The sequence below is a fragment of the Chlamydotis macqueenii genome, chromosome 6, assembly GCF_036417535.1.
Source record: "Chlamydotis macqueenii isolate bChlMac1 chromosome 6, bChlMac1.mat, whole genome shotgun sequence".
Lineage (NCBI taxonomy): Eukaryota > Metazoa > Chordata > Aves > Otidiformes > Otididae > Chlamydotis > Chlamydotis macqueenii.
In genome coordinates, this window is record NC_141561.1 from 21563863 (window position 1) to 21591537 (window position 27675).

General features: G+C 39.2%; 1 protein-coding gene across 2 annotated transcripts; it reads left to right on the top strand.

The window, feature by feature from the left end:
- The first annotated feature begins 425 nt into the window (after positions 1-425).
- On the top strand, positions 426-26335 carry PPIG (peptidylprolyl isomerase G). 2 transcript variants are annotated; one of them, XM_086750904.1, is made up of 14 exons: positions 426-663; positions 1298-1456; positions 9138-9217; positions 9326-9400; positions 12192-12299; positions 12808-12852; positions 14809-14896; positions 15948-15977; positions 16071-16210; positions 21753-21957; positions 22998-23165; positions 23681-23765; positions 24628-24764; positions 25060-26335. In XM_086750904.1, exons 3-14 carry the CDS (start codon positions 9157-9159, stop codon positions 26177-26179), a joined length of 2262 nt encoding a protein of 753 aa, XP_086607030.1. In that variant the 5' UTR covers positions 426-663; positions 1298-1456; positions 9138-9156; the 3' UTR covers positions 26180-26335. The 2 variants fall into 2 exon arrangements, with proteins under 2 accessions (XP_086607030.1, XP_086607031.1); XM_086750905.1 differs by lacking the exon at positions 1298-1456.
- The last annotated feature ends 1340 nt before the right edge of the window (positions 26336-27675 follow it).

A 27675-nucleotide genomic window follows, 5' to 3' on the forward strand; every position in this document is an offset into this window, starting at 1 on the left:
AACTTTGAATGGCAATACAGACATATGGGATAGGATTATCAGGAACTTGTTTTGCATACAGTCGGTCTAAATTCCCATTTTAGTTCTTTACAACCCCTAACGAAGTGCGCCAGGTACTGCTAAGTAGTGTTCTGGGCGCTCCATTTACCAATCCCTTGGCCATTTTCCGGGCTCTCCCGCCAGCAGGGAAGGCCAGCACTGGCGCCGGACACGTGTGGTTGGAAAGCATCGTACACCTGCAGAGGCCGCCCGCCGCTCCAGCAACCCCTTCCCGCGCTGCGCCCGGCCTCTCGCCTCAGGCGGCGGGGCGCGGGGCGGCAGCCGCCCCGGCAGGCCGGGCGGCGGGAAGGGGCGGAGCGCATCTGACGAGCTCGAAGAGGCGGGCGCCCCCCTCCCCCAACCGCTTCGGCTCTTTCTGAGCGGCCCCCGCCGCGTCCCCGCCGCCGGCCAGGGCTGCACCGTGGCCGGCGGCCTCCCTCACCCTTGCCTGGGCCGACGTGCCGCTTCTTCCGTCTCCGCGCCCCCTCCACCCGCCCCCCGCCGCACCGCCCCCGGGGTCGCTCCCTCCCGCCCTTTCCTTCCACTGACGCAGTCTGTGCCGCACCAGCTCTAATATGGCGGCGAGGCGCTGAAGAGCGCGGGGCGACGCGGGCCGCGAGCGGGGTGAGTGTCGGTGCCTCAGCCGAGTGCCGCCGGGGTCCGGCGTGGTCGCCATGCGGCCGAGCGAAGGCCGCAACCCAGGCCAGGGCGTGAGCGCCGAGCGCTCGGCGGGGGTGGAGGTCGCAGCGCCGCGGAGCCTGAGCGTCGGTCACGGACGAGGGTGGGAGCTTCGGCCCCTCCCCGGCCCGCCGAGGGGACGTAGCCCAGCCCGGCCGCCGCTCCGGGGCGGGCGTGGGGCGGCCGTGGCCGCCTGCGCCGGCTTCCCCGCGCGCGCACGCCCCCTCGCAAGGCCCGGCGGCCCGTGTGCGAGGGGCGGGCGGGCCGCTGCCGGGGCGTCCGGTCCCTGAGGGGGCGCACGGGGCTTCCTCGATGAGAGGGGGGGGCCCTGAGAGGGAAGGGGGTGTGTGAGCAGCTGCGGGTGGGAGCAAGAGGGGTGGGTGCAGCGTGGCGGACGGGACCTGGCGAGAACCGCGCTAGGTGGTGGGAGTCCGCGAGGCCGGGTACTGCTGGCTCCTCGCAGCCCAGCGGGCCGGGCGCGCCGGCGGTCTGCCTGCCCGCTGCGAGCGGCCTGCTCGGCCTCTCGGGTGGCGCTGGGCGACTGCTCGGGAGTTTGAATGAGTCGTCTCTCCTCCCCTAGAAGGCGAAGTATCCGGGCTGTCGGCGTGCCACATGTTCTCCTCCCCTCTGCAGGCCTCTCCTAGGGAAGTGGAGCCTACAGGAGCCACCGTGGCTGGCAGGAGGGTCCTCAGCCTCTCTCTTTTAAGGATTTCCTGAGGCACTTCAGAGCTTTTTATGGGTAATGAGTCTCAGGTTCAACCACAACAAAATTGTAACTGTGTATATCCATGTGTGTGTGTATATACATATATATATATAAAAAATTGTACTTTGAGCCATTGAGGAGGCTTTGAAGGAGAGAGGCTTAGGAGAGAGAAAAAAAAAAAGAGTTTATTGAAACTGTGGACAGAATATCTATTGTAGTGCTAAACATTGCCTTACAATACAGTCACAATTAGAAAAGTATCTTCCATAGTGATGATAAGTCACTTTTGCTAATAGTTGCCTAATATTTGACTAGTTAAGTGAATTATATTTTAGTAATCATCTGAGACCTGTTTCAAGAGGAACGTGAGACCATTTCTTTTGTATAAAGTCTATTTTCTAAGATGTATCTTTTTTTCAGAGAAAGCATTTTGTTTTTCATGTTTTTGTTCTGTATTGCCTGCAGAAGATACTGTTCTTTGGACAGGGATAAATGTTTTTAGTTTGGGGGGGGACGGTTCCGCCCATTTTGTTTCACTATTCCTATTCATTAATTGGGGTCCAGCATGACTCAAATTTTTAGGTGCTACCAGGATAAAAATATGATTTAAAATATGGAAATTAAACATGGTTTATGAAGCATTAGTTTAGATAAACTTGCAGAGCTTTATTTACTAGTTTTTAAATATTATTTATAAAGATTTTGGGAGAAGTAGTTTCCTGTATATGAAGTAGATCTGAAGGAACATATAAAGGTTACCAACATCAGTAATCCTCTGAGAGCACCCTTCAGGACTATATTTCTTATCAAGACTTCCCATTTTTCCAGTCCTCGTCTGTGACGCAACAAGGAAACATTCATTTTTTAAGTTAGCTAAGCAGTCATCAGGTTGTTATCAAAAGAAGACACATCCACCCCTTAGGATCTCAGAAAAATCTGTGGATTATGGGGGAATTTGTAGTGAAGAATATGTACTGCAATGGAGGATTTTACTCTACTGCAGGATGATATCTCCAATGCCAGTTCACTCTTCCATGCCATATGCATTTAGGAGCCATCTTCCATTTGGAAGCAGAGTCAGTGAGTGCCAGGGAGCAAATCTGGCCATCTTCTAATGAAGTGAGATTTAGATGGGAGGCTGGGATGAGGCAAGGAACTGGTCTAGAGCTAAGGTAGTAGAGAAAGGAGGACAACATGAGAATAAAAGATGATAGAACAAGGTTTTTTTTGGTTATAGCTGGCAAATGTGGGTCAGGATTAAGAACTATCTCCTACTATTGCATGGCCTTGCCTTATTCTCATCTTCAGTAAAATGCCCACTTCTGAAATTTAGTTTGGAGATCCTAGTGGGTTAATGGCTTGGAGATTACACTAGATCCTTTAAAAGCTATTTTCCCCTTTCCTACAATGCTAAAACTTGCCATTTCTTAGCATTCTCTAAGTCTTAAAATATAAATTCATGGTGTCAGACCTATACTGATCCACTTTCTGGTTACAAATAGTAGAATCAAAGTGGGCGTATTTCTTTGCTGCTTCTCAGGGAGCAGTGAACACCAACAAAACCAGTTTTTTTTTCACAGACCTGTGTGAAAGCACCTTTATTTTTTCACAGATCTTAACAGAAAAAAAAGTACTTTCTGCATAAATTAGATAATAGAAAATCATGACTAACTCTTGACAAGAAAGGTTTTTACTTGCTATTGACAAGACTGTAGTTAGATATTTTAACATATTTTACATTGTAGGTGTCTCTTTCCTAGGAAAATAAAACAGAAGGTTTCTGTTCAAGTAGTTTAAGAGAACATTACTACCTTCTCAGCTGAATGTTACGTTCTCCCAGCTGAGAAGTTTTAACTGGGTATGTATTCCTTATATGCTTTAGTACGAGAAGGCTAAATTAATGTTAATGATTGCAAAAAATCACACTGAAGGTGATGTAAGTGACCTATGCAGTGCAGTAGTGTTAGGAGTATGTACTGCATATTTAGTCAGGACCTATTTGAGGATGGTATTTTCTTAAGCTGCCCTAAGAGGATAGCACATTCTTGCCTCATGTCCATGGAAGACAATGGTTGATATTGCCAGGTATCTCTTAATTTGATTTATTTTTTAGGGGAGGGGAAAATACTATGGTATAGTCAAAAAAAGACTTGTAGAATTATTCTAGAGGAGACCTGATGGAAAGTGGTGTCAGTCACTATTTGTTTGCAAAAATGTTGAAACTTTTTTTTTGTGGTTGTTTTTTTTCCCCCCTAAATACCATTAGAAGGGGCAGTCAGCTTGAAAACCTTTAATGCATGATTTCTGATGATGAGTAGAAAGTCTTCCTGCACGAATTTCATAGACCTGTGTAGAACACAAATGTTTTCCGCTTTCCTTACGGATTTGTTAAGTCCACTCGATTACAAAGACAGCATCCTAAACCTGAAATGTGTTCAAGTCTAGTACCTTATTCCTGAATCTGCTGAAAGCAAAAATCCTGTGCTGCTGATTAGTAAGATGAAAAAAAAAAAATTTCCTTAGTTGTCATTGCTGCTAATTCAGAGGTTTTTTTGATGATGAAACACAGAGGAAGAGGTGGTGGTGTTTGGGGAAAACGCTGAGGAAATGATGGAGGTAGAGGGTTGGGCTGGTTGGATTTTTGTTGTTCGTGCCTTTGGTATAATCCTAACACAGCTGAAAGCTTTCACACAGGAATGGAACTAGGAACAAAATTTCCATTTCACAGTAATAAATTTAGTTCCAGTTTTACCCATACTGCAATGAACATATAACATTTTTAGTCTATGGCTCCACTGTCACTTTAAGTTAATATGTGCTGCTGCCAGATATTTTCTTGGAGAGGGGAGAAAGGGGTAGTTTTTGTGCGGCTAGGTGGCCACCTGTATGAAAGCTAAACATATGGATCTATGAGCCCTGCATTCTGGTATCAGCCCACATTTATGTTGGCTTCAAGTGACTGGAAACACAGCCTTAGTGAATGTGATGCATGTTCAGTATTCACTTTGTGTATTTGCATATTCTGGACTCAAAGTTTTGGTTAAAAATATATTTCTGAAGATTCCAGATGGCTATATTTGCAATATAAATCAGGTTGTCTTCCTACATTTGTAGATGGCCTGAAACAGAGCGCTAGGAATGGGAATGTATGCACTTTATTGTTCACTTCATTTGGACATTGAATGAAGACTAGTGCAGAAGATATCTGTAAATTGGTGCAAGGAAACAAGTACAAAGGCAAGGTCAAGGAGAAATTAAGAATAGGGGAGAGCTGATGATGACAGAGAAAGAAGTGAAGGAATAGGATGTATTTTTCCTACTGAATACATCTTTGCTCCAAATCTATTCTGTCCTTTGCAGGGACTGAAACAAACAGGTAGTCAGTCCCATGACCTATTCAGCATAGATACAAATAAAGGTTGGGTTTTTTCCCCCTCAAAAAACTAGGAAATACCACTGTATTGCTGCTTGCTGTCAGCTCTTGAGATGCATGACACATTGATACTTCAGTTGATGTGCATCTATGAGTGCTTTCTAGCCCATTTCAGTCAAAAGGATCTAGTCCGGGGGGTTGGACTAGGTAAAGGTCCCTTCCAACCCTAATGATTCTATATAGCGGTCTTCCAGTACCTAGTTTATATTAAACAGTATTATTACCAGATCCTTACTAGCACAGGTGACTTTGAAAAAATTTCCCCAAGTTGTATTTTTAAGCGTAACAACACATATGAGTGATAATCTCTGTCAGAGAGGTGCTTGTGAACTCTTTGGGTTGGCTATCTTTTTCCATTGGCACAGATCATTTTGAAGGAGAACAGCTGTCTGCAGCTTGGCCATGAATTGGCCAGCTTTATCTTGCAAATATTTGAAGAAAATAAAGGAGTCTGATGGAAGTTTGAGGGGATGTGAACCCTAACAGACACAGCTGGTGATGCATGGGTTATGGATGCAGCTGTTATGACAAAACGAAATATTTTTGATGTATTTGTCAATAAACACAAATATGCTCCAAGCTGAGCTGTAATTCCACCTTCAGAAATAAAACAAACAGGCCTCTTTTGTTAGATATACTGAAATGGTGTTTTGGTTGTGTTTGGGTTTGTTTTTTTTTTTTTGGCATACTTTTTACCTAGACTTAGTAAGATGCTCCTCAAACAGGAGGTGGTTGAGAATGACGAATGGCTTGAACTTTTTAGGATAGTACTTGGGTTCTTGTATTGTCCTTTCTTACAGAGTTCTGGAAGGAAGAAATGAGCTGACTTCTCAAGATTGCCCTTGCTGCTTTGCCCTTCTATGCAATCTCAAGATTGCATAGCACATTTTTGTGTGTATTTATAGTGAGCATCTTTTGGGTTGACTTTAAAATCCTATTCCTTTCAATAGTAAAATTCCATCAAGTTCACAAAAAATGCAAAGTATTGTGGCTTAAGAGTATCAACATTCAAATTGAAGAGAGAAATACGCAAGTCGTGTCAGCCTGTTGTTACCAGATACATAGTACTATTGCGCTTTACTTGTAATTTTATGACTTGGTGTTTTCAGATTGTTTTTCTTTGTTGGTTCTGTATTTAATATTCATACCCTGTGTACTGGCTTTTCATACAGACAAGTTTTAAATGATCAAGATTGTGTTTGGTGTTAAATACTACATGAATAGGAATTAACAGTTTACAGATCATCTGTAACTTGGTGGTTTTCCCAGTAACACTTCAGGAGAAGATCTGTCTGAAGTAATAACTGGGCAAAGGATACCTAAGTATATTGGAGAGGAAACACTCACTTGACTTGTAGGTAGGCAGGATAAACGTCACCCATGTTTTAGCCTGGTTTACTAGGCAACATCAGAGAGAGTTAGGTTTATTTACTTGGCCTGGTGTTTGTCCAGTCAGGGTGTTCATACTGGCCAGTTGACACAGCTGTCATTTAGAACCAAGTGCAGCCAGTATTTAGGGAATATTATTGGGAGGATTTAGGGAAGGTGCAGGGGACATTGGAGGTAGCATTTAATACATGGACTAAACTTAATTTTTTCCACTGTTCATTAATAGAGGGTAGAGGTAGAAAAACATCAAATTGAGCAAAAGCATACTTATTTTACAACTTGGGTTTAGTCATTGTCAATGCTTGAAATAAAAATTGTGTCATACACTAAGATAGTTTGCATTTATTTTAGCTAAAATACTGTATAGAAATGTTAAGGCATACCTCTACGTTTCTGAAGCTAATTGCCTGTAAAGCAGGACTTAAATCCCCCCTCACTCAAATGCTACAGCTAAATGTTTAAAGTTTGTGTACAATTGATTAATCGGTTGTGGTGCTACTGGTCCTTAGGTGTCTCAGTTCAGTTAAAACTCAGGTCTGTTACCAAACAATATCTATTGGAGCATTTATTCTGAGAGATTTCCTAGAAATAAAGTATCCTCTGCCCCTCCATGCAGCTGTGTAGTCCATTCTGCCGCTGACAGTGCGAGCTGATGGCTGTCCTTTGGGCTGGTCCCAGTTCTAAAGGCAGTCTGTTACCTGCTACCTGTCTCATCTCCCGTCGCTGGCCCACGCTGCCACCTTCCCTGTGCTGCCCCAGAGTTGGCACAGCAGCATTGCGAGCTGCTCAGCCTTCTGCTAACCTGACAACATCAAAGTTCTCAGCTGCAGATGTTTTCTCCATTTGTTTCTCTGCCTGGCTACAAAATTTGTTGTACTAATAGAAGAGAAACAGTAATTCAGGGAGAGGAGCAAGCAGAGTGAGGCAAGCCTGCTGCTTTTGACAAGTCTCTGGCTTGTGTGAATTGATGTATTCGTTACACAGCTAAGAAGACATCTAGTGAGATTATGCGTGTTTGGAAAGTCTTCCCATGCTAAAAAATCACATGAATGATAAACTACTGAATGATGTTTAATTTAAATCAGTCCTACATTGTTCTTATGATTTTCACTGTGTAATCTTGGCAAGGCATTAGGAGCGATACTGAGCACAAGTAGAGAGAATGTAGACTAACACTGCTGTCTTTTGATTTCTTATAGCCTCTTGTTCATAAGCCGAGAGTGACAGATGGTGACAATTGAATTTCTTGAGGCTGTTCTGTGGCACAGCTATGAGTGAAGCTTTAGGGGAGATGTATGCAGTATGTTAGCTAGGTTTGAGTAGTATTTTCTGGCAATAGAAAAAAAGTAGAACTGAAGATTTATGGATTATATTCCAAAATCTGGAAAAGGTACTCCAGTCTCACAGATCCTTTTGCTGTTATAGTTGGTTTTTTTTGTTTTTTTTTTTTCCCCCCTCTCTGAAGTAATTCAGAGAGGATGTGGCTTCAGAAAAGGAAAAGAATGTCGTGATGGTACATAATGTTGGAAGACCGGAGACGCAAAGGGGTTAAGACATTGCTTGTTACACAAAAATAAATGGATTTATACACTCGAAGATAAGCGAAAAGTTGCATTAAATTTTTTTTTATAAAGAAACATGGAATCATTTAGGTTGGAAAAGTCCCTTAAGATCATTGAGTCAAACCATAAACCTAGCACTGCCAAGTCCACCATTAAACCATGTCTCTAAGCACCAGATCTATAGGTCTTTTAGATACCTCCAGAGATGGTGACTCAAAAGAGATAAGCAATGCTATAAAAGGAAAAGAAACAATAAAAAGCCCAAATCATTTCACTTAGCAGTAATTGTGGAAGAGCTACATCTTTGTACTTTTTTTTAATGTAGAATAGTTTGGATCCTAATTAGAGCAGCTCCTGATAAGTGCAGTGACAGGAATCCAGGAGATATATTCCTAAGAAATGGAATGTTTCAGTCTTAACGTGACAGTATGTTGGTCATTTGTCAAGTTGTAACCATCATAATTTATTTTCCACTCTTTGACCATTCTGGTTATTTGTGGCAAAAGTTACGGTATTTCTGAAAGTAAGCCTACTTGACTTGCACAATTATTACTCACCTATGGCAGCTAAGTTTGCCATCCTGGGCTGTTCACCTTTCTGTGCTCCTAGACAAGCAGTATATTCTCTCTTAAGTAGCTGTAGTTCATGGCCCAGATAATTAGTAACTGAGATGAACTGCACTGAGTTGTGAACTGCAACAGCTGATGTATTCCTGAGGAGAACAGGCCTACTCTGAAGCTGGTAACCCTGACCAGAGGGGTGAGTTGGCATGTGGAGATGGCAGCCTCCTCAGCCACTAGCACTGAGCTTGACAGGGGTTGCAGATCAGTCTTTTTAAACAATTGAAAGGCAGTTGCAAACAATTGTTTGAGAGTACTCAAACAAGTTGTTTGGTCTCAAAGCTCATTTCCCCCCCGCCCTGTTTCTATGTCTCTTACGCTTATTTTACCTAGGATATAGAGTTCTAGGATGAAACAACTTAGGTGATTACCTATACCATCTGGATAGCAAGAATGCCTCAAGCTTTATTATCCCCATACCTTACAGTATCTTTTCTTTTTGTATTTCCTGAAGTGTGGGACTTAAGTTTAAATTTAATACTATTGCAGCAAACATGAATAAAACCACTCATTTGGGTCAACACAACATGAAAATGACCAAAAATACTTTGTGTTTTCTGAATCTTTAAAAATACTTATGTTTACTCTCTGTTTGTTTTTTTTTTAAGGTTTGCTTTTCTGAGGCTTTTGTCTGTAGAATCTTCTGCATTGACTTACACATAGTTCAGTACACAAAAGGAAAAACTAAATTTTATTTTTATTACTTACAGTATTTAAACTTTTGAAGCCATGGGAGTAAAGGTCCAGAGACCTCGTTGCTTTTTTGACATAGCCATCAACAATGTACCTGGTAAGAAAATGAAAATATCCATCCAGTTATGTGATATTCACATAAGATATATAAGAATAATACAAATACCACTTAGCTTCATAATAAACGTGGCTTTTTTCTTTCTAGCTGGAAGAGTGGTCTTTGAACTGTTTTCAGATGTGTGTCCAAAGACATGTGAGAATTTTCGCTGCCTTTGCACAGGTTTGTAGATTTTAAATTCTATTTATAGTTTTTAATGTAATACCATGTTAGCTAGTTTGATGTCTATGTTATTTTTCCTGACATTTTCTTACATATAAAAATACAGGTATGTAAAGCATTGGTTCTTGGTATCTCTAGAGATTTACCTGATTTCTCATATACATCTGATGTAGAATCAAAGCAGTTGTAGCTTTGGCTTAGTACGTTGCAGGGAGTGGATACTAATCGTCTTTAAGTACAGACGCAGTAAGCCGCTTTTCTGTTACTAGCATAGATATTGCTGTTCGCATTATATAACATCATCCAGACTTGAAAGGTAGCCAATAAGAGGTCCGCCATGCAGACTGACTTTTCAGTCTTAGATACTTGGAGGTATTTGAAAGGTACTGGTATTAATTAGTATTTTTTTCTTCATTTTAATTTTTCTTTGTTGATGGAGACTGGTGATTTCCACTCCTATTGAAATTCACATTATTTCTGGAACAAAATACTGAGATTAACATCTCCTGGAAGCTTTTCCAAACAATTATTATCCTGTGGGCTGCACACTTTTGTTGAAAATGCTGACAATTTAGCAAAACTTAAATTTATTATCACAGGAATAATTTTGTGAATACATAAATAGTGCACTTGCTTTCTGTCTTCAGCATGTCCTGCTTCCTTTCCTTCCAGCTCTGTTGTTTTTCAGGTCAAGGCTCTGTAGCTGTTAATACTGAACCACTCAGCAGTATTAATATGATCTGAATCAAGTGTGGGTGCATAATTACATTCATGTCAAGTTAGCTAGAACACTTAGTGCACCATTCATGATGTCTCTGGGAGTGTAGGTGTTATGTAATCTGACGTGGGGTTTACTGGCACAAAATCAGATTACCAAAATTTGTTAACAAATTTGAACCTTAACGTGATTCTTTTTAATGGCTGTCAGTATGTTATCATGTGATCATAGCATTCTTTATCTGCTATCAGCTGCCCAGAAGGCAGATTTATTGCATAAAGGTGTTATTCCCTGCTACTGCTTTAAATGTTTTGTTTGAAGTCTTTCAACTGCATTTCAGGTCAGGAACCATTTCATACTTAGTTGCTGACATTCAAAATCAAATTCAGATGCTATGCTACTTTGCTGCTTTAACATGTGTAAGAATAGTGAGGAAAATAGATGGGCAGAGTGTTTATGATACTGATTATCAGCATATTAATTAAAATTTTTATTTCATTTGTTTTCTGTACTGTTTTTTGGGGGGCAGTTTTGAAAAGTATGTGCTGTCTTCTTAAAACAGGGATCACCAGCTCTGTATTTTCCTGACATACCTACATTAGGCATGTGCCAAGTTAGTGGAATAGATACAGCTTCACATTTGTCAAAGATCCTGTCTGAGGTGGTTTAACCCCAGCTGGCAGCTAAGCACCACACAGCCTCTTGCTCACTGTCCCCCCTCAGTGGGATGAGGGAGAGAATCAGAAGGGTAAAAGTGAGAAAACTTCTGGATTGAGGTAAAAACAGTTCAATAGATAAAGCAAAAGCCACACACGCAAGCAAAGCAAAACAAGGAATTCATTCAGTACTTCCCTTTGGCAGGCAGGTGTTCAGCCATCTCAAGAAAAGCAGGGCTCCATCATGCCTAATGGTTACTTGGGAAGACAAATGTTGTAACTTCTGATGTACTTCCCCCTCCCGCCCCCTTCCTTCTTCCTCTGGCTTTATATGCTGAGCATGACATCACATGGTATGGAACATCCCTTTGGTTAGGTGGGGTCAGCTGTGTCCCCTCTCAACTTCTTGCACAGCCCCAGCCTGCTCGCTGGTGGAATGGTGTGAGAAGCAGAAGCACTGCTCAGCCAGAACTAAAATGTCCATGTGTTATCAACACTGATTCAGCACAAATCCAAAACATAACCGCCTACTAGCTACCATGAGGAACATTAACTCTATCGCAGCCAAAACCAGCACGCTGTCAAAAGTGTTTTTTCTAGCTAGTCAGGTCCGTATGGAGGCACCAATCTATTGCAGATAAGTACAGAAAGACCTGCCTGTGACAAAAGCTGACAGTTTGATAGCTCAGAATAACATTATAGGAAGATACAGTCTAATGGTTTGCCAGCACTGAGAGGAAGAGATCCTTTTCCTTCCTACGTACTCCCATTGATTACTGTTACCTTAAGGTTGGCTCTGCCATTCACAGGACCCACCATGAGCCATTCATCTTTCTAACTCAGCAGAGACATTATCTATTTGAGGGTAGCAGGGAAAGTAGATAGTATAGTAGCTGAAGCAGAGACTCTTCTTATGGGTCTTGAGCACCAGCTCTGATGTAAGGGAGGAAGATGGCAGTTGTTATCATGAATGGGGGTGGGAATGAGATTCCTTCTCCTTTCCCTGCCTCTTTGTTTGTTTTTGTTTTGAACTTTTACGGTACCTTAACCTTGTCATGTTGTAACTGAAGACCTGAGTGTTTCTTCCATGCCTCTGAGCAGTGCTGATTATCTTAAACCTAAGCTGGCTGTTTAATTTCAGTCAATCTGTGTGGAAGAGACCAGAGTTGTAGATTAACGTCAGTCCTTGATGCTTCTTTTGGTATAACTGCAGAGACAAAGGGTAGTTTCTGCTCTGCTTCCTTAAATGCTAATTTCTTATTGGTATTACAGGTACGTGTCTGCTCCTGCCTCACAAGCTAATTTTTCAGAGCTTAGTAGGTTATTTTGGTTAAGTGCTTACATAGCACTTTTTTTTGTAGTGGAGATTCTACAAACGCGGATAATAATTATTTTTGTTCCTCCTCTTCTCCTTTAGGTGAAAAGGGTACGGGAAAATCCACCCAAAAGCCATTGCATTACAAAAGTTGTCTGTTTCACAGGGTTGTGAAAGATTTTATGATCCAAGGAGGTGACTTCAGTGAAGGTATGATGTGAATCTTCAAAGAAAACGTTAATGCTTATATAGTAGAATATTGCAGGAGTTTGTAGCGTCATATACTTGTATTAATTATTCTGTGATTCAACTGCTTTATCTTTTTTCTGTGTGAAAACTTTTACGTGAAAACTTAGATAATAAACTTCTATAAACTTATACACGTGCATACACACACAAGAGAGAGTTTTTTTCTGTTATCTCAGTACTCAGAGTACTAAATTTTCTATTGAAATGTTTAAATGTGAGGGTAAAATGTAGCTACTATTGGGAAAAAAAAAGGGAGACTATAGCAGAATATGCGGGAGAATACTTTCTTGTTTTCCAAGTTTGCTTTGGGACTACGAAGATACATCTTGATCTTCTTTGCATATCTTGAAGTATAATGTCAGTGACTTGGATGCAGTTGGATCATTCTTTCATGTTATGAAACACCTTCCACATAATGTGACTCTTAATCGCTACTTTAAGTTGTAATTGTCACTTTTCCTCTTTCAAGGAAATGGCAGGGGAGGAGAATCCATTTATGGAGGCTTTTTTGAAGGTAAGAGTTTTATCAGTCTGCTCCATTTTGGTATTACTATATGCAATCACCTTTACATTCTGTAGTCTCTCTTCTCTGAACCCAAACTTCTTTGTCTTTGTTAAGATTTCATCTGGTCTTAAAGGCCTTTGGCTGACCAGTTTAGATTATTTCATTTTACTTTTAAGATATGAACCTTTTTAATTAATAAAAAATTAAAACCAAGCTCTTTTGTATTTGTCTGGTTTAGCAGACTTGTATTTTTTATAATTATTTTTAAACATACAATTTTGGCTTGGGTAGCTACCTAAAAGTTGAGGATTGTCTTTTCTTCCAGTGAAAGGCATGATGGAGTCAGATTTCTGTACTAATGTTTATTTAAAAGAAAGCATAAAGCCCTGCTTTCCCGAACCCAAGAATGATAGAGGCCATCAGTTTTCTCACAGTCCTGGTTCTTTTTTGGTCATCGTTGCAGAAGTACCACCTCTTCTGCACTCCACTGTGTTTCTCCAGAATGTCCAGAATGTAGTGGAGCATCTCTGTGTTTCTTAAAGCAGTTTTTGTGTTACACCTAAACCCATGTGATGGCTAGCTGCCACCAGCAGGAGTGGTTATGCTCCTCCCTGCCACTTCTCTTGTAATATTGGTTCTTGTCTGAGCTTGCAGCAAATGATCAAAATAATTATTCACTATTTTAGTAGGGCCAGGGTGCAGTTTTCTATCAGACCTTGAACTGAATCAACAATTCACAACTGCCAAAAGAGGGAGGAGATCTTACCTTGCGCTGACTCTCATTCAGATCAAACTTTCAGCTGATTCAGCTTGCTCAAATGTCCAAAGACTATTGAGCAAAAAATTCTTTATTTCTATATTAGTGAATGGACTCAATTCAATAATTTGGCAGGCATCAGAACCAACACAAATGAGTAGCTGAGTTTGAGGAAATGTATGGTTGGGGGAGATGGAAGAAGGAGTGAAACCTCTACGTAGCTTCTGGCAGTTGCAAGCTGGCTATTCAACTCAGGCACAGTATGAAACTGAATTTGTGAGAGTTCTTCCTTTTGTGGATCCCTTAACCAACTCACTGTGGGATTGGGTTGACACTTGATGCTATGCCAGATAGCAGTTGTTCAGGTGATTGGAGAGAGAGTGGGACTGTCCCTTTCACTGCCAGTGACACAGTATACTGTGAAATCAGAGCCTTACAGATAGTACACTTTCTTTGTTAGTACTTATTCCTGCCATTTGTATCTGAACAATATTGAGCAAACTTCCTCTGAAGAGTTTGGATCCCCCAACAGCCTTTATGCTGTTTTGGGAAAGGAGGGAGATAGGATAATATCTTACAGATGTCTTAAATGAAGGCTAGTGATTACATATCGGAGTTCCGTTGGGATTTAGTTTGAACTGTTACAATGATTTGCTAGTCAGAAGTAGGATTCATTCATGTTAAACTTATTTTCTTAATGGTCAGCCTGATAAGTTCATCTGTGTGTCTGACAAGCAGAAGTTGTTTGGGGTTGCTATCAAACTGGATATCCATGTGTATTAAAAAATAATAACAAAACTGCCTGAAAATGAGAGGTTTCCTAATAGTTCATGCACGGCTAAAAAATTTCTTCTGCTCCAAAGAGACAGTGATCAGTATGTGCAGAATAGAAAGAACAACAACTTAAAATTATGAAGTCTCTGCTAATGTTGGTAGGAAACAAATCTCTTGAACAGGAATAGTCAATTTTTAATCCCCCCCCCCTCAGGCTATAAATTATTAATTCATATTTTTCATTATTAAATTGCATTATTTAGAATGGAAGGGATACTATATTAAAAATAGCTATTATTTTGAATCTGTTTTTAATACGACTTTTTACTGAAGTCTGCTTTTTACTAGCAGATTTATTTAGTAAGGATGATACTTAGATTATAGCGTTTACCTAAGCATGGTGTATTTAAAGTAACTGAAACCACTTTCTTTAGATGAAAGCTTTGCTGTAAAGCACAACAAAGAATTTCTCCTTTCAATGGCCAACCGAGGGAAAGATACAAATGGTTCACAGTTCTTTATGTAAGTATTGTACTGTCCTGAAATTTGTGCGCGGTTTGGCATTTGTAAGCTCTAAAGTTAATCCTCTTAAATAGTGAAGATTAGCTCCTGTGCAAACCCAGAGTTGATGGTTTTTCAAAGGTGCATGGAAGCAGCCATTTTTCTCATGTGCTGTTTAGGGAGCCTGACTGTTTCTGTCGTGTTTGTGTTTAGTGCTTAATGTCTGTGCAAAATAGCTTTTGGTAGTTTTCAGGAGCTATGTTCTAACTTGGCCAGTAAAGCAAACCTGTTAGTTCCTTGTAGAACTCTTATCACTATCTTCCAGTAACTGTTGTCTGGCAGCTCTGGGGCTTCTCAAAAGTAGTAGAGGGGTGTTTTTTGGTCATAAAATAACTTAGAATTTCACTGACAGTTAAAACTTAAGTTCTTGAAATAGATTGCTGTAGACTCTTCTTAAATGTAATTTATCTACAGAAAGCGTTCTTGAAATACATCACTCTTATCCATATTTCAAGACTTTAATTGACATGTTGAGTTGTGGATCTCATTTAACATTACACCCTTATTTTGGGATTTCTGACTGATCATTACTGTAGTTTTTCCAGTTTTTCACTTCTACCATGGCTGAAATAATGTTAGTGTAGGGGAAAACTGAGAGAAAGTCAATTTTACTTCTGTGTCAAATAATCTGTACCTACAGGTACTTTTGTCTTGCTTTGATTTCTGATTATTTTCTAATGTAGAGAAAGTTATGTGCAGTCTTCCTGCTCTGAGACAGTTGCCTTAATTTTTGTATCTGTTCTTGGTTGTATTTATATAATTCAATAAAAAGAATACTTTTTATACTCCGTATGAGAATGCTGTCTAAAAATTTGTGTGCACTTTGTTCAGTAAAATGTGATAGTAGAAGTAATTAATTGAATAGGTAATGTCTAAAACATTAAATACATTTAAATGCACACAAAGTAACTTTCACCTTCATATGTATAAATGACATGCTTCAAATGCTAACTGCTTTCCACTAATACTGACTTCGTTTGTTTTTTTTTTCTTTAAAATCTGGAAACAACAGAACAACTAAACCTACACCTCACTTAGATGGGTAAATATCTCTTATGTTATTCTTATGTTTGTTTGGGAACTGCCTTGAGAAAATTAGATACTAAGAATTCTTACTTTTGTTTAAATTCTTCAGACATCATGTTGTTTTTGGACAAGTCATCTCAGGTCAGGAAGTTGTGAGAGAAATAGAAAACCAGAAAACAGATGCATCTAGTAAACCATATGCTGAAGTACGCATACTGAGTTGTGGAGAGTTAATTCCAAAATCCAAAGGTAAAGTTCAACTGTACATTTACGTAGATGGAAACCATGAGGTAATTTTGCTCATTTTCTTCCCTATTGGTTGCTTATAAAAATATTTAGAAACTTACTTATGGTAGAGGTAGGGGCAGCTGGTGAAAAGGTGCAGTACAGTTTGTCACATAAATGATGTTGATGTAGAAGACGTTAAAGAAAGTTGATACATGCTTTCTTCTCCTGTCCTGGATTTCCTCGTACTAGCTAAACTTCAGTACAAAGCTGGCAAGTACTTATCTTGTAGAAAGTAGAATGCTGTGTTAAGAAGATTGATGGCAACCTGACTTTATTTGATAACTGCTGCTTTTTTTGCAGGTCTTGAACTTATTTCAAGTTTCTTTCAGGTAAATGTTCAGAACGGATACTTAGAGTAGAAAAACCTGGAGTTGGCCTTTAGTAGATATCCTTTTTAAGTTCCTATAAACCATGCTCTTAAACAGCAGTGTGACAGAACCTGCCTTTCTTTCTGGGAGGGATGCCTTGTTCTGCCATTCCAGAGCTGAACATGGTATTGGAGATTGGATTTTACTTCTCCTACGAAAAAAGGCTCAATCTAAGATGTTGCTGTCACTCTGGAGAATCTCGTTAGAGAAACCCAGGATGCATGTCTGGTAGGAACTATGATAGGGATCATCATGCTTTTTTGTTTGTGGCACCTTCTGCTGATATGTACTGTGAAGGGTTGCACCAAGGATATTGAAGCACAAGACGAGAATAATTGTTTCTTTGGCCTAAGGAAAATACAGGCATTCAAACTTGAGCTTCTTAGTTTTTCCTTTGCTTTTTGATGCAGTTCTGTGTTCACCTGTTGTGATGTCTAGCAGAATGATTTTGAAGTCTGAAGTGATCTCTTCAATACCTCCCAATTCCAGGCAAGGTTATCATATGGCTCCTGACTTCTCAGAGGTTCTAGAACTTCTTAGATTAACTCATAAGTCACCCTGTGTGTTAGGACATAATTTTGTTTTTCTGGACAGTACTCAGGAGCATGGTATCTATTAGGAAATGCATGTCTGGCATAGATTAGAAAATAAAGTAACATAATACAGATAGAGAGTGGGTGAAACTTGTGAGTGAGATGCTTACTGTATATATATATATATATATGTCTTCCTTGGTTTGCCACACTCCCTTTTTAGTCCGCTCTAGAACACTTGAGGTTGAATGACTCAATGAAAGTTTTGGCACTGAGCAGTCTGATGACTTAAAGCCGTTAGGCAGGTCTTTAAAGTACTTGTCATCAAAAGAGTGAATAAAATAAATACTAAATGTTTTTTTCCTTTGACCTCTCCTAAAAGTAACCGGCTTCTGGAAAGATCAGACTGATCCTACCAATTTGTCTATGTGCTTGTACCTCCTTCCCTCAGTACTGCTGGGATCCTGGAGACTCTGCTTCCTGTAGGTGGTCTGGTGTTCCATGGGCAATGGGATAGTCCCTTCAGCTGGCTCTAAGGCACAGTATTGGTTGATGGTGGGCAGCAGGAGTGTGTGGAGAACAAGAGGCCTTGGGCACCAGGATCTGGCAGGTAGAGGGCAGAGCTGAGTGCAAGATGTGGGCCCTGATGGGCACTAATGCAGAGCCAGGCTGATGAAGGTGCTGCCTGCCAGACCATGATGGAAATCCTGGTCAGTGGAGAATCCTGCTATCGAAAGGGAAGGGCTGTCTGTAGGACCTGCAAAGGCAAATCCACTGCTGCTACTGTGAGCGATGATAGTATGGCTAGAATAGTTTGCTAAATGGGTGATGTGAAGCTACTGATGAGCTGTGCTGACCTGAGGCAGTGGAGATAGGAAGAACAGTTTGTCATCACATCAGCGGAAGGAAGTTTCCCAAGCTGCAGTCCAAAGCTGACAAGTGGAGCAGGAGAGGCCCTTGCACCTGTCAATATATGGAAGAGGCCAGGGAATCCAGATAGGAGGAGCAGTTTCTGAGAGGTGAGCAGTGTCATGGAAGATCATCAACAGAGTGTCATCTAACAGTGGAACTCTTTGTAACACATTACAATGGGAGGCAAAAGGGAACTGATAGTGTGAAATATGAGGCAATTACCAGAGGAAACTGCTTCTAAGAATTTGCTGTTAAGACACAGGAATAAGGAGGTTGCCAGTGAGGGAAGTATAATCGTGAATTTCTGTGGGAGGGTACCTTATAATAGCAAGGGAGGCTTAAACTAAAATATTTACTGTATGAGCTTGTCTGGTGGGCAACACAAAGGAAGGAATTAGACAAGTCTTTATGGGATGTCTTTATGGGATGAAAATAGAGCTGATACTTTTTGGGTTTAGCAGGGAAGCCAAGACGGCACTAGCAGAAGGAGTCACAGTAGAAGTTTGATGCTTGATATGAATGTTTTTCTCTTGGGTTGAAGTTGAGGAGAGGTGATTGGATTTTTGGGTATTGTGATGAATATCCAGATGAAATGCTTTATGAAGGAAGCAAATCTATCTGTTTGTGTAGAAGAATTGGTTTTAGGGATGAGTGGATGATGACTTGACTGAACTAACTTACTGGATGCTATGTGAATTGAACGGTACAGTGATCACAATTATGATATTGCAGAAGCCTAGATCAGAAGCTTTCACCTGGGATTTGAGAGGACGTTGACCTAGAAAAGTGGAATGTTTTTATATTTTTCTTTGTTTTTTCTTTTCTTTTTATTCCTTAAAATTGGGGGAGTTAGTGAAAATGAACAAGAGAAGCTAAATTATAAAAGAGGAATCTCTCTGGCCAAGTGGTATTACTTTTAGAAAAATCTTAAAGTTCCAGGGAAAATCCTGAAAGCTAGGGGGAAAAAAAAGAGAAGAAAGCGAAGTATTAAGCCAGTACTTAGAAAGGTCGTTATGGACCATTGAGAATATAATTCTCAAGAAAAACTGTGGAACAAGGAACACAATACTAACTTTCTTAAAGGCAAATAGGAATTTGATACCAATTGACAAAGTTTTGCAGAAGGGAGTTTAGTCAAACAAGCCTGGCTGCATTGTTTGATACTGACTTTGGTTAATCAAAGGTATATCTGGGGTGTTTTCAAGAATGTAAGACAGTGACATTCTGATTCAAAAAACAAACAGAAACATTAAATGGCTTTGTGCATTGGACAGTTCTTAACAAGAGCTTCTAACGAAGGTTTCTCAGGAAAAGTGTATTTCTGGGGGATTCTGCACAGAGCAGTGCTGGGCTTGATTGTGATCTCCATTGATGTTATAGATGTCCCTGTAGAATCACTGCTCCCAAAAGTGTGCTTTCTGCAATTAAGGCAGATTTTGGCTGCCTTCATAATTCATCAATGTTGCAATTAGGTCATTCTATCAGAACAGTTACTTTAAAATAAAGTATCCAATTATCAATACAGAGTACAAAGTTACACATTTAGGAATCACCACTTAGAAAATATGGCAAATAAAAAATGGCGAATAATTGAAGTGAGATGCATACAAAATAGAAAAAAAGACCTGATAGTCTGAACAGCAGGGTGATTAAACACTGGAAAAAATTATTGGGGAAAATACCTGTCTAAATGTCCTGAAGTAAAGGCACCTTCTTTTTCCAGCACAGCTGATTGAACTTGATATAAGGTAACTATTTGACTGTCACTGCTGTGAACTAAAAGATGAGATCATCTGTTCTGACTTTCATACCTGAGCCGGACTACTTTCTGGCCAGGTCATTTCTTCTTCTTAAATCCAGGAGTCTGATGTCATGGGCCTGATGTAAGACTTGCTACAGTCCATAACAAGCTGAGATGCAGAGAGTGCTTGCTGTGCCATGCAGCGTCATCATGTAATTAATGAAGTCTGGGAAATACTATAGGTCACGGTGAATGGAGTAGGAAGTGATGTATCTATTTCAGATGTGGTCATAAGTTGAAACCTGATCCTGAAAGTAATGAGCTGTAACAGTTGGACTGCAAATAGAAGTCTGTTTCTTTCCTGCTGACCTTCATGCTACAGAATTGGTGTCATTTGTTGTAGTGATCTGTAACTGGCCAGCACCAGGATGGTTCACTATTCAAAGTAGCACTTGCTGCTGGACAGAGTTAGATGTCACCTGAAAGTATATCCCAAACCTCCTGCCGGATATTCTGTCTTTGCTGTGTAAACAGTTCTGGGCTTTTTGGTTGTCGGATTTTTTTTTTTTTTTTTTTTTCACCTCATAGTTTCAGTCCCTACCTGACACATGATTTCACAAAAACATCTGCCATTGACATTATTTGCTGCATGTTAAGAATCACATTACGTTTGTTGAGGTAGTTGCTCACTAACTCATCTCCATTTCTATCTATTACTTACTCATTTTAAAGTAGTAACTATAACATAGCTAAACTTGTTACAAGAATACAGATAAAACTGTCACAAGTAGTTTTTGACACACTTAAAACAGATACAGGAGTAGAAAATACAGGAAATAACTGTATTTATCGATGCCTTATTCAGATATGTCTGAAATTGAGCTTGGAAACATCCTGTTTTACCTGAACGCAGGTAGGAAACAGTATAGTGCAAAATAGTGGCTTTTTTGAATGGGCAAAAAGTGTTGGATGGATAAATATTTGAAAGTGTCTAGGGACTTAGAAATTAGTTAACTTTTGTAGTTGTACTTTTTGTGTTCATGGTAGATTCCTCTTTTTGTTTGGATGCCATCAGGCCTATTCTTTCTGTACAGCTGGACAAAAATCATAGGAAAGTTATCATAACATAATTTTACCTTCCCCCTCCTGCCCCGAGTTTCTCTAATTAGTTGCCTTAATTATTTTGTAGCAATGAGTGCTACACAATAGCTAAGTACAAATTGCATTGTCTTGTTGGGAACAAGTGAGAGCAAAACCAAGAAATGCTTATCTAGACTAAACAGTTGAATTTCTGTGTCTTTAATAGAAAAGAAAAAAAAAACAAAACTTAGGCTTCAGGGAGACATCTTCATGTTTTCTGCTAGATGAAAACGTTGTGTTCTCTGTGTCTGCAGTCTGTCAGCATCTCAAAACTATTCACAGTCATCATCCTGTCATTGGTCACTGATGTTGTCCGTTACCTGTTCTGTGCAGAAGAAGAGCAGGAGATGGGAGGTTGCATTTAAACTGCTTGTATGTTGATGTAGGCCAGATGATATCTCTGTAAAACATGAATTCTTTGGATAGAGCTATTAAAGCTGTTAAAAGCTTTGCAAAATAGGCTAATACTTTCAGCTAGGATTCATGTGCAATTTTAAAATTCATTTCTGTCTCTGATCTGAAGCCTGTTCTAAGGTCTTAGCAGGTGTTCTTCTAAAATACAGATTGTTTGCTGTGTCGAGGAAACAATCTGTTTGGACATCAGTATTTCTTATATATGTCTAGACATATCCTTGAATGTACTTGGGGGAAACAGTTTTCTCCAAAATTTCAATTTGTTCTTAAGTATTTTGATGAAGTGATCTCATGACACAACTGTAAGAAGCTCTGGTGTAGATAAGTTGATTTTTTCTGAGATTTATTTAGAAGTGTTTGATATTAAAATGTGTCTTTGCTGTTCTGACTTAAAGCCAAGAAAGAAGAAAAGAAAAGACACAAGTCGTCTTCCTCATCCAGTGACTCGGAAAGTTCAAGTGATTCAGAATCATCTTCTGATTCATCATCAGATTCGGAGAGTGCTTCAGAAGAGAAATCTAAAAAGCGAAAAAAGAAACACAAGAAAAATTCCAAGAAACATAAGAAAGAAAAGAGAAAGAGAAAGAAAAGCAAGAAAAGGTAATTTTAAACTTTTTCTTTGTTACATATACACTATACAGTACCATTTTATTGTCTTGTAACTACAGAATAGTATTTTGTATCTAATGAAGTAGGTATTTTGAAGTTTGGGAGACAATCTGTTTCCATATATGAGCTTAAATTTTTCAGATATGATGGCAAAGAACAGCATCCATGTGCATACGTGCTGTAGCTTGTGAAGGAGTGGGCTAAGACTTACATGTATATTTGGCTTGAAAATTGCAGGAGGGCTTGGTTTGAAATGGGTGGTAATAGCTTGTTTCTCTAAATTCACTTCTGTGCAATTCAATTTCAGTTATGTGCAGTGGGACTTACGAGAATGTAGTATGCAGGAATAAAAGCAAAACTAAATGAAAAATTTATAAATAAGCATACTTAGCATTATTTCTGTCTGATCTGCTGGAAGTCTTGCAGTTTCACTGGAATGTAATAAAACTCAAAAGGCACTCTTGCTTCTGAAAATGTTATTTCTAATTAATAATTTTGCTTATAGTTCAGTGTGAGATACAAGTTATGTCAGTGCAAGTCACATTTTTCTAAGCGAGCTGTAAAATGTAGGAAATATTGACTTAAGGTAATGCTGCCTAAACATTGTTTCTGTGGGACTAAGCCTGTTTCACACAAGTTTGTTTATACCAACTGCTTGAAATTATGATAGTTTGTAGCTAGTTATATATCCTAGTGTAAAATCCGAATTTGACTTTCCTGATTATGTTTTTAAAAGAATTTTTTTAAAAAAAAAGCTGTATCTAAATAGAGTAAATCCATGTTCAGTGTTGCGCCATTGGAATTACATAGATAAAAAAATGTTGGTCAGACATCTACTGCAGTTGTACATTTTGGAGCAAAGATAGCATGGGGGGGAAGTTGCTTCTGAAATAGCTGTTTCCTGACTTTCTTGTGGTATCATTGTGTATTGAATTAAGATGATTTCTGAATTATTTAAATAGATTGAAAGGTCTTCCCCCATCTAAATAACTCACTTAAAGTATAATTTTTTTTTCAATATAAAAATAAAGCTCATCCAGTGAAAGTGAAGATGAAAACCCTGAAGCACAGCCTTTATCTACTGTCCGTCCTGAAGAAATTCCTCCTATACCTGAAAACCGGTTCCTGATGAGGAAAAGTCCTCCTAAAGTAGATGAAAAAGAAAAAGAGAGGAAAAGCAGAGAGAAGGAAAGAGAAAGGTAATACATCCGTTTTGAGTCTGACTACATGCTGACAGTGGTATGGTCATGTTGCTGTTTTAGAACTCTTAACGTTAAGGGAGTCCTTTCCCTGTTAAACAGTTCCATGTTGTAAGCACTCCTGGATAAAAAACTGATTTTTCAGTTTATTGGCAGCTGTTGTCTTTTTCCTAGAACAAAGGCTTACTTGGTTTTAGTGAATGAAAAAATTAAAATGCTTGATTCAAGAAAAAGAAAGTGAAATGCATTGCAATTTTATCTAGAATTTATTTAGAACTGCTCAGTCTGAATCTATAACTTTTTTTTTTTTTAAAACAGAAAAACCTGGAAATCTTGTAAAATATTTTGGAGTCTCAAAATGGAGACAATGTGGTTGTTACTATCTGCACTGATAATAAAAAATAAATGTGTATGTTCATTTAGTTTAATTTCTGAAGAGATTTTAAAATTTGTTTTATTTTCTTTTTCTTTCTTTGGTGTTGTAAACAATATCAATTTTTCAAAATTATTTTTAGTACTCTATCGAATTCACAGTCAACGTACCAGAGGAGGCTGTTAGTGACCAGATCTGGAAGGAAAATAAAAGGAAGAGGACCAAGGGTAAATGTTTACAATCTGTTCCCCAAATGGTAGCAGAGTTTTCCTGCTGGTGTTACTAACCATTTTCATTAGGATGGTTAATTAAAAAAAAAAAAAAACAAACAAACCAAAAGACAGGATGTATGGTGCATCATAGTTGATTTGGGACTGAGGCTTGAAGGAAGACAACAAGGAAAATTAAGTTAATTTCCTGTTTGTGTACTGAGTTTATTTGAAGGGAGGGAGGGGAGAAAAAAAAATGCTTTCTTTGTGTTACTGTAGTATTCTGTGAATTAGTGAATGGAATTAGCTCAAAAAGGGTTCTAGTGAACACTGGAACCAGTGTGATATCGAGGCCAGGAATGTGAGGTAGACTTCTCCCCTTTTTGGGAAAGGGGAGCTGTCCAATTGGTTCTTCTGATATTGTGAAGCCATACGCTATGCAGTGCTTGTAGCAAATGTTTTTAGTAACAGAAGTCTCTGTCCCTCAAATTGATAGTAAAAACATTAAAGGAAAATTGTGAAGTATTGTTTTCATGTTGCTTGTCAAAGGTAAAAATAATTTTTATTGTTAGAGAAGTGAGTTGCGTTTGTGCTAATTAAAAGCAACAGGAGAAGGCCTCTCAGCAAAGTACAAAAACCCTGAAATAGAAGTTACCTTAGAAACAGTTATTTGATCAGATATTTTGTATTCCTGCTTTAGCTGAATATCAAATACTTTTTTCAGTAAGTTATTGAACTTGTCAGTGTAAACTTGGTACATACATGTGAAGTGTCATGTTAGGTGCTATGTAGAATTGACTGCCAGGGATAAAAACCTTTCCTAGCTATGACAGCATGTGAAATTGAAACTTACACACACTTTATTCTCTTTCTGTTCAAGCGTTACCGGACACCTTCCAGATCCAGGTCAAGAGATCGCTTCCGACGCAGTGAAACTCCTCCACATTGGAGGCAAGAAATGCAAAGAGCTCAAAGAATGAGAGTGTCTAGTGGAGAAAGATGGATAAAAGGGGACAAGTAAGATTCTTTCTTTCCATAGTATATGCATTGAAAATTTTTTATATATTAAAAGTAATACCTGTCATCTTAGATTTTCAATTACAGTTACATCCAAAAAACCAGGGCACTGACTTGGTTATCTCATTACTTAACTGTGTTTGATTTTAATCATGCTACTGTAAATATATAGTTATTAATATAGATCACCTAGTGTGGTTTAAGTTTTGGTTGTGAAGTTGTCTCACTTCTGACTTAACTTTTCAGAGTGGAGGGGATTTAAAAATTTTTAAAATCATATCCTTCTCTCTCCAAGGAGTGAAATAAATGAAAACAAGAGAGAGAATCAAAAAAGCCCAGGAAGAGGAAAAGAGAGAAAAATATCAGACCACAGACAAGTTTCTGAAAGTCCAAGCAGAAGAGGGGAGAAAGAGAAGAAAAAAGATCACAAATCCAGCAGTAAAGACAGAGAGACAAGAAGGAATTCAGAAAAAGATGACAAGCATAACAAAAGCAAGGCCAAGAAAAGAGCTAAATCTAGAAGCCATAGTAAAAGCCGAGAGAAATCAAAAAGTAAAGAAAGAGACTCTAAGCACAGCAGACATGATGAGAAGAGAATAAGGTCAAGAAGCAAAGAGAGAGACCATGAGAAAGGCAGAGAAAAAGAAAAGCGCTATGATTCTAGAGGGAGAGATAAAGAAAGAAGTAGGAGCAAGGAGAGAAGTAAAAGGGCAGGCTCAAGAAGTAATGAACAAGACCATAGGAAGAGTAAAGACAGGGAGAAACGTAAGTCAAGAAGCAAAGAGCGTGAGCATGCTAGAGGAAAACATAGTTCCAGCAGTAGGACAAGGGATCGAAGCAAAAGCAGAGATAGAGGTAGGAGAGGAAGATCGAGAAGCAGAAACAGAGATCGCAGTAGAAGCAAAGAGTATTCAAGAAATCGAGATAGGGAAACAAGAAGAAGAGGAAGATCGAGAAGCAGAGAAAGGAGAGGTACACCAGATAAATACAGAGGAAGAGAAAATAGGAGGAGGAGAGAATCAAGGAGCTCAGAGAGAGAGGAAAGTCAAAGCAGAAACAGAGAGAGGTATTCAAACAGAGAAAGCAGAAGCTCATATAAGAGGAATGATACTGAAAGCCAAAGGAAGAGGCGTTCAAAAAGCCGTGAAAGTAGCAGTCCTGATTCTAGTAAAGATAAGAAGTCCAGTAGAGATCAGGATAGAAGTCCAGACTCAAAAAAGAGACCAAGTAGCAAAGAGAAAGAATCAAAAAAATCTTATTCACGCAGCAGTAAAGAAAAGGAAAAGACCAGTTCCTCAGCAGAAAAAGAAATAAACCAAAAATCAAAGAGTCAGGAAAGAGATCATGCCCCTAGTAAGGATAAAAAGTCTGATCATGAAACAAGTCCTGGAACAGATGACGACAGGCATGGATGAGTTTGTGGACTTAATGTTTCCATTGTCTCAAAGTTTTAGAGACATTTTGGGAAACGCCTTTTTTTAAGATGTGGACTTCGGTTTGGTCTTTTGATAATCTAAAATCTGGATCATTTGTACTGCTAAAGTTTTAATAAACTTGAAATGAAAAATGAATTATGTGTAATACAGTGTGCTGTGTTTTAAATATTTCATTGGTTTATGTATCCTTCTTTTGTGTTGGCAGCTAGAAAGGTAACTTTGCCGCATTTATTTTTTTACCTGATGAACTTAGTTTAGTACGAACAATGGCTGCCTGTGAAGAAGCTTGTTTCATGTTTTCAAGAAGAAAGCTGCAAGTATACTATGTGTCATCTTAAAGCTAGGAGAATGTTGCAAGGTGTCCATCACTCTAGTGCTCCATCTGTATTTCAGTAGGTATAAATCCTAAGGAAATTAAATTTATAGAGGAAAATTATGTTGGTTTGTTTTTTGTTTTTTTTTGTAATCACAAAGTGAATTAATTTAAGTAGATCTTCACTGTTTGTTCTTCTGTCACTGCCAGCAGAATTCATGCATGCTGTAAGGCAGTAATCTGTCTTTGGGAGTTACTTCTTTATCCTAAAATTTTTTTTAAGTGCTCATCAGTGTAATTTTTTTTACCTGTAACCTCCTTTTTCTGTTCCACGCTTTCATGTTTGTCTACTGCAGAAAATTCAGCTTGGATGCTTCAGACTACGCTGCCTTACTTGCTAATTAATGGATGCACAGAGATGAAACAGATTACCAGAATTCACAGTAGGTGTCGGAATAAGGAACCAGAAAATCTTTCTTGCTGCTTCTTAGCAGTCTATGAGAAGACTATTACAGTTCTCAAATACTGGCTTTTGGGGTAGTTGAAGCAGAATTTCAAGTAATGTTTTAAGACAGGTTCTTAATTTCTTTAAAACAAAAATTTGCTTTCCCTCCTGCATCCCTTCATTCTAAAGACTACTGTGAAGTCCTCCTCTTTCTCTACTATGTGTGTCTTCTGCAAACCAGTTCCCTCCCTTTTCTGCTTTCCTCTCCTGCCTCTAGGACCCACCCCTGTTTCTTCTCACCACCACACCTTCATGTGAGAGAGGAGGAGGTTGGCTTGTGTTGCTGCAGGAGTGCCCACATACGTGTGATCACCAGAGAGCAGCCGGTATGTGGTAACTGAATGCAGTGGGCGGAGAGGAGGATAGATTTGGTACAAACCCCAACACTTCTCTCAGTCCTTTGAATTATTCACACCAAAGGCTGGCAGATCTTGAAATTCCTGAAGAGAAGTGACAAGCATTAATGTAAAGCTGTGTCAAAATGAAACGGTGTTTTAATAGTTGATTTTTTTGGCAGATCTTTGTATGACATGACTTGTTTTTACTGTCTTTGTTACTAGTTTGTCAGCATTTTTGAATATATAACCCATTTTGTGATCAGGGTGTGTCTACAGCAGATTAGCAGAATTACTGAAACTTGGCTTGATATTGTGATCC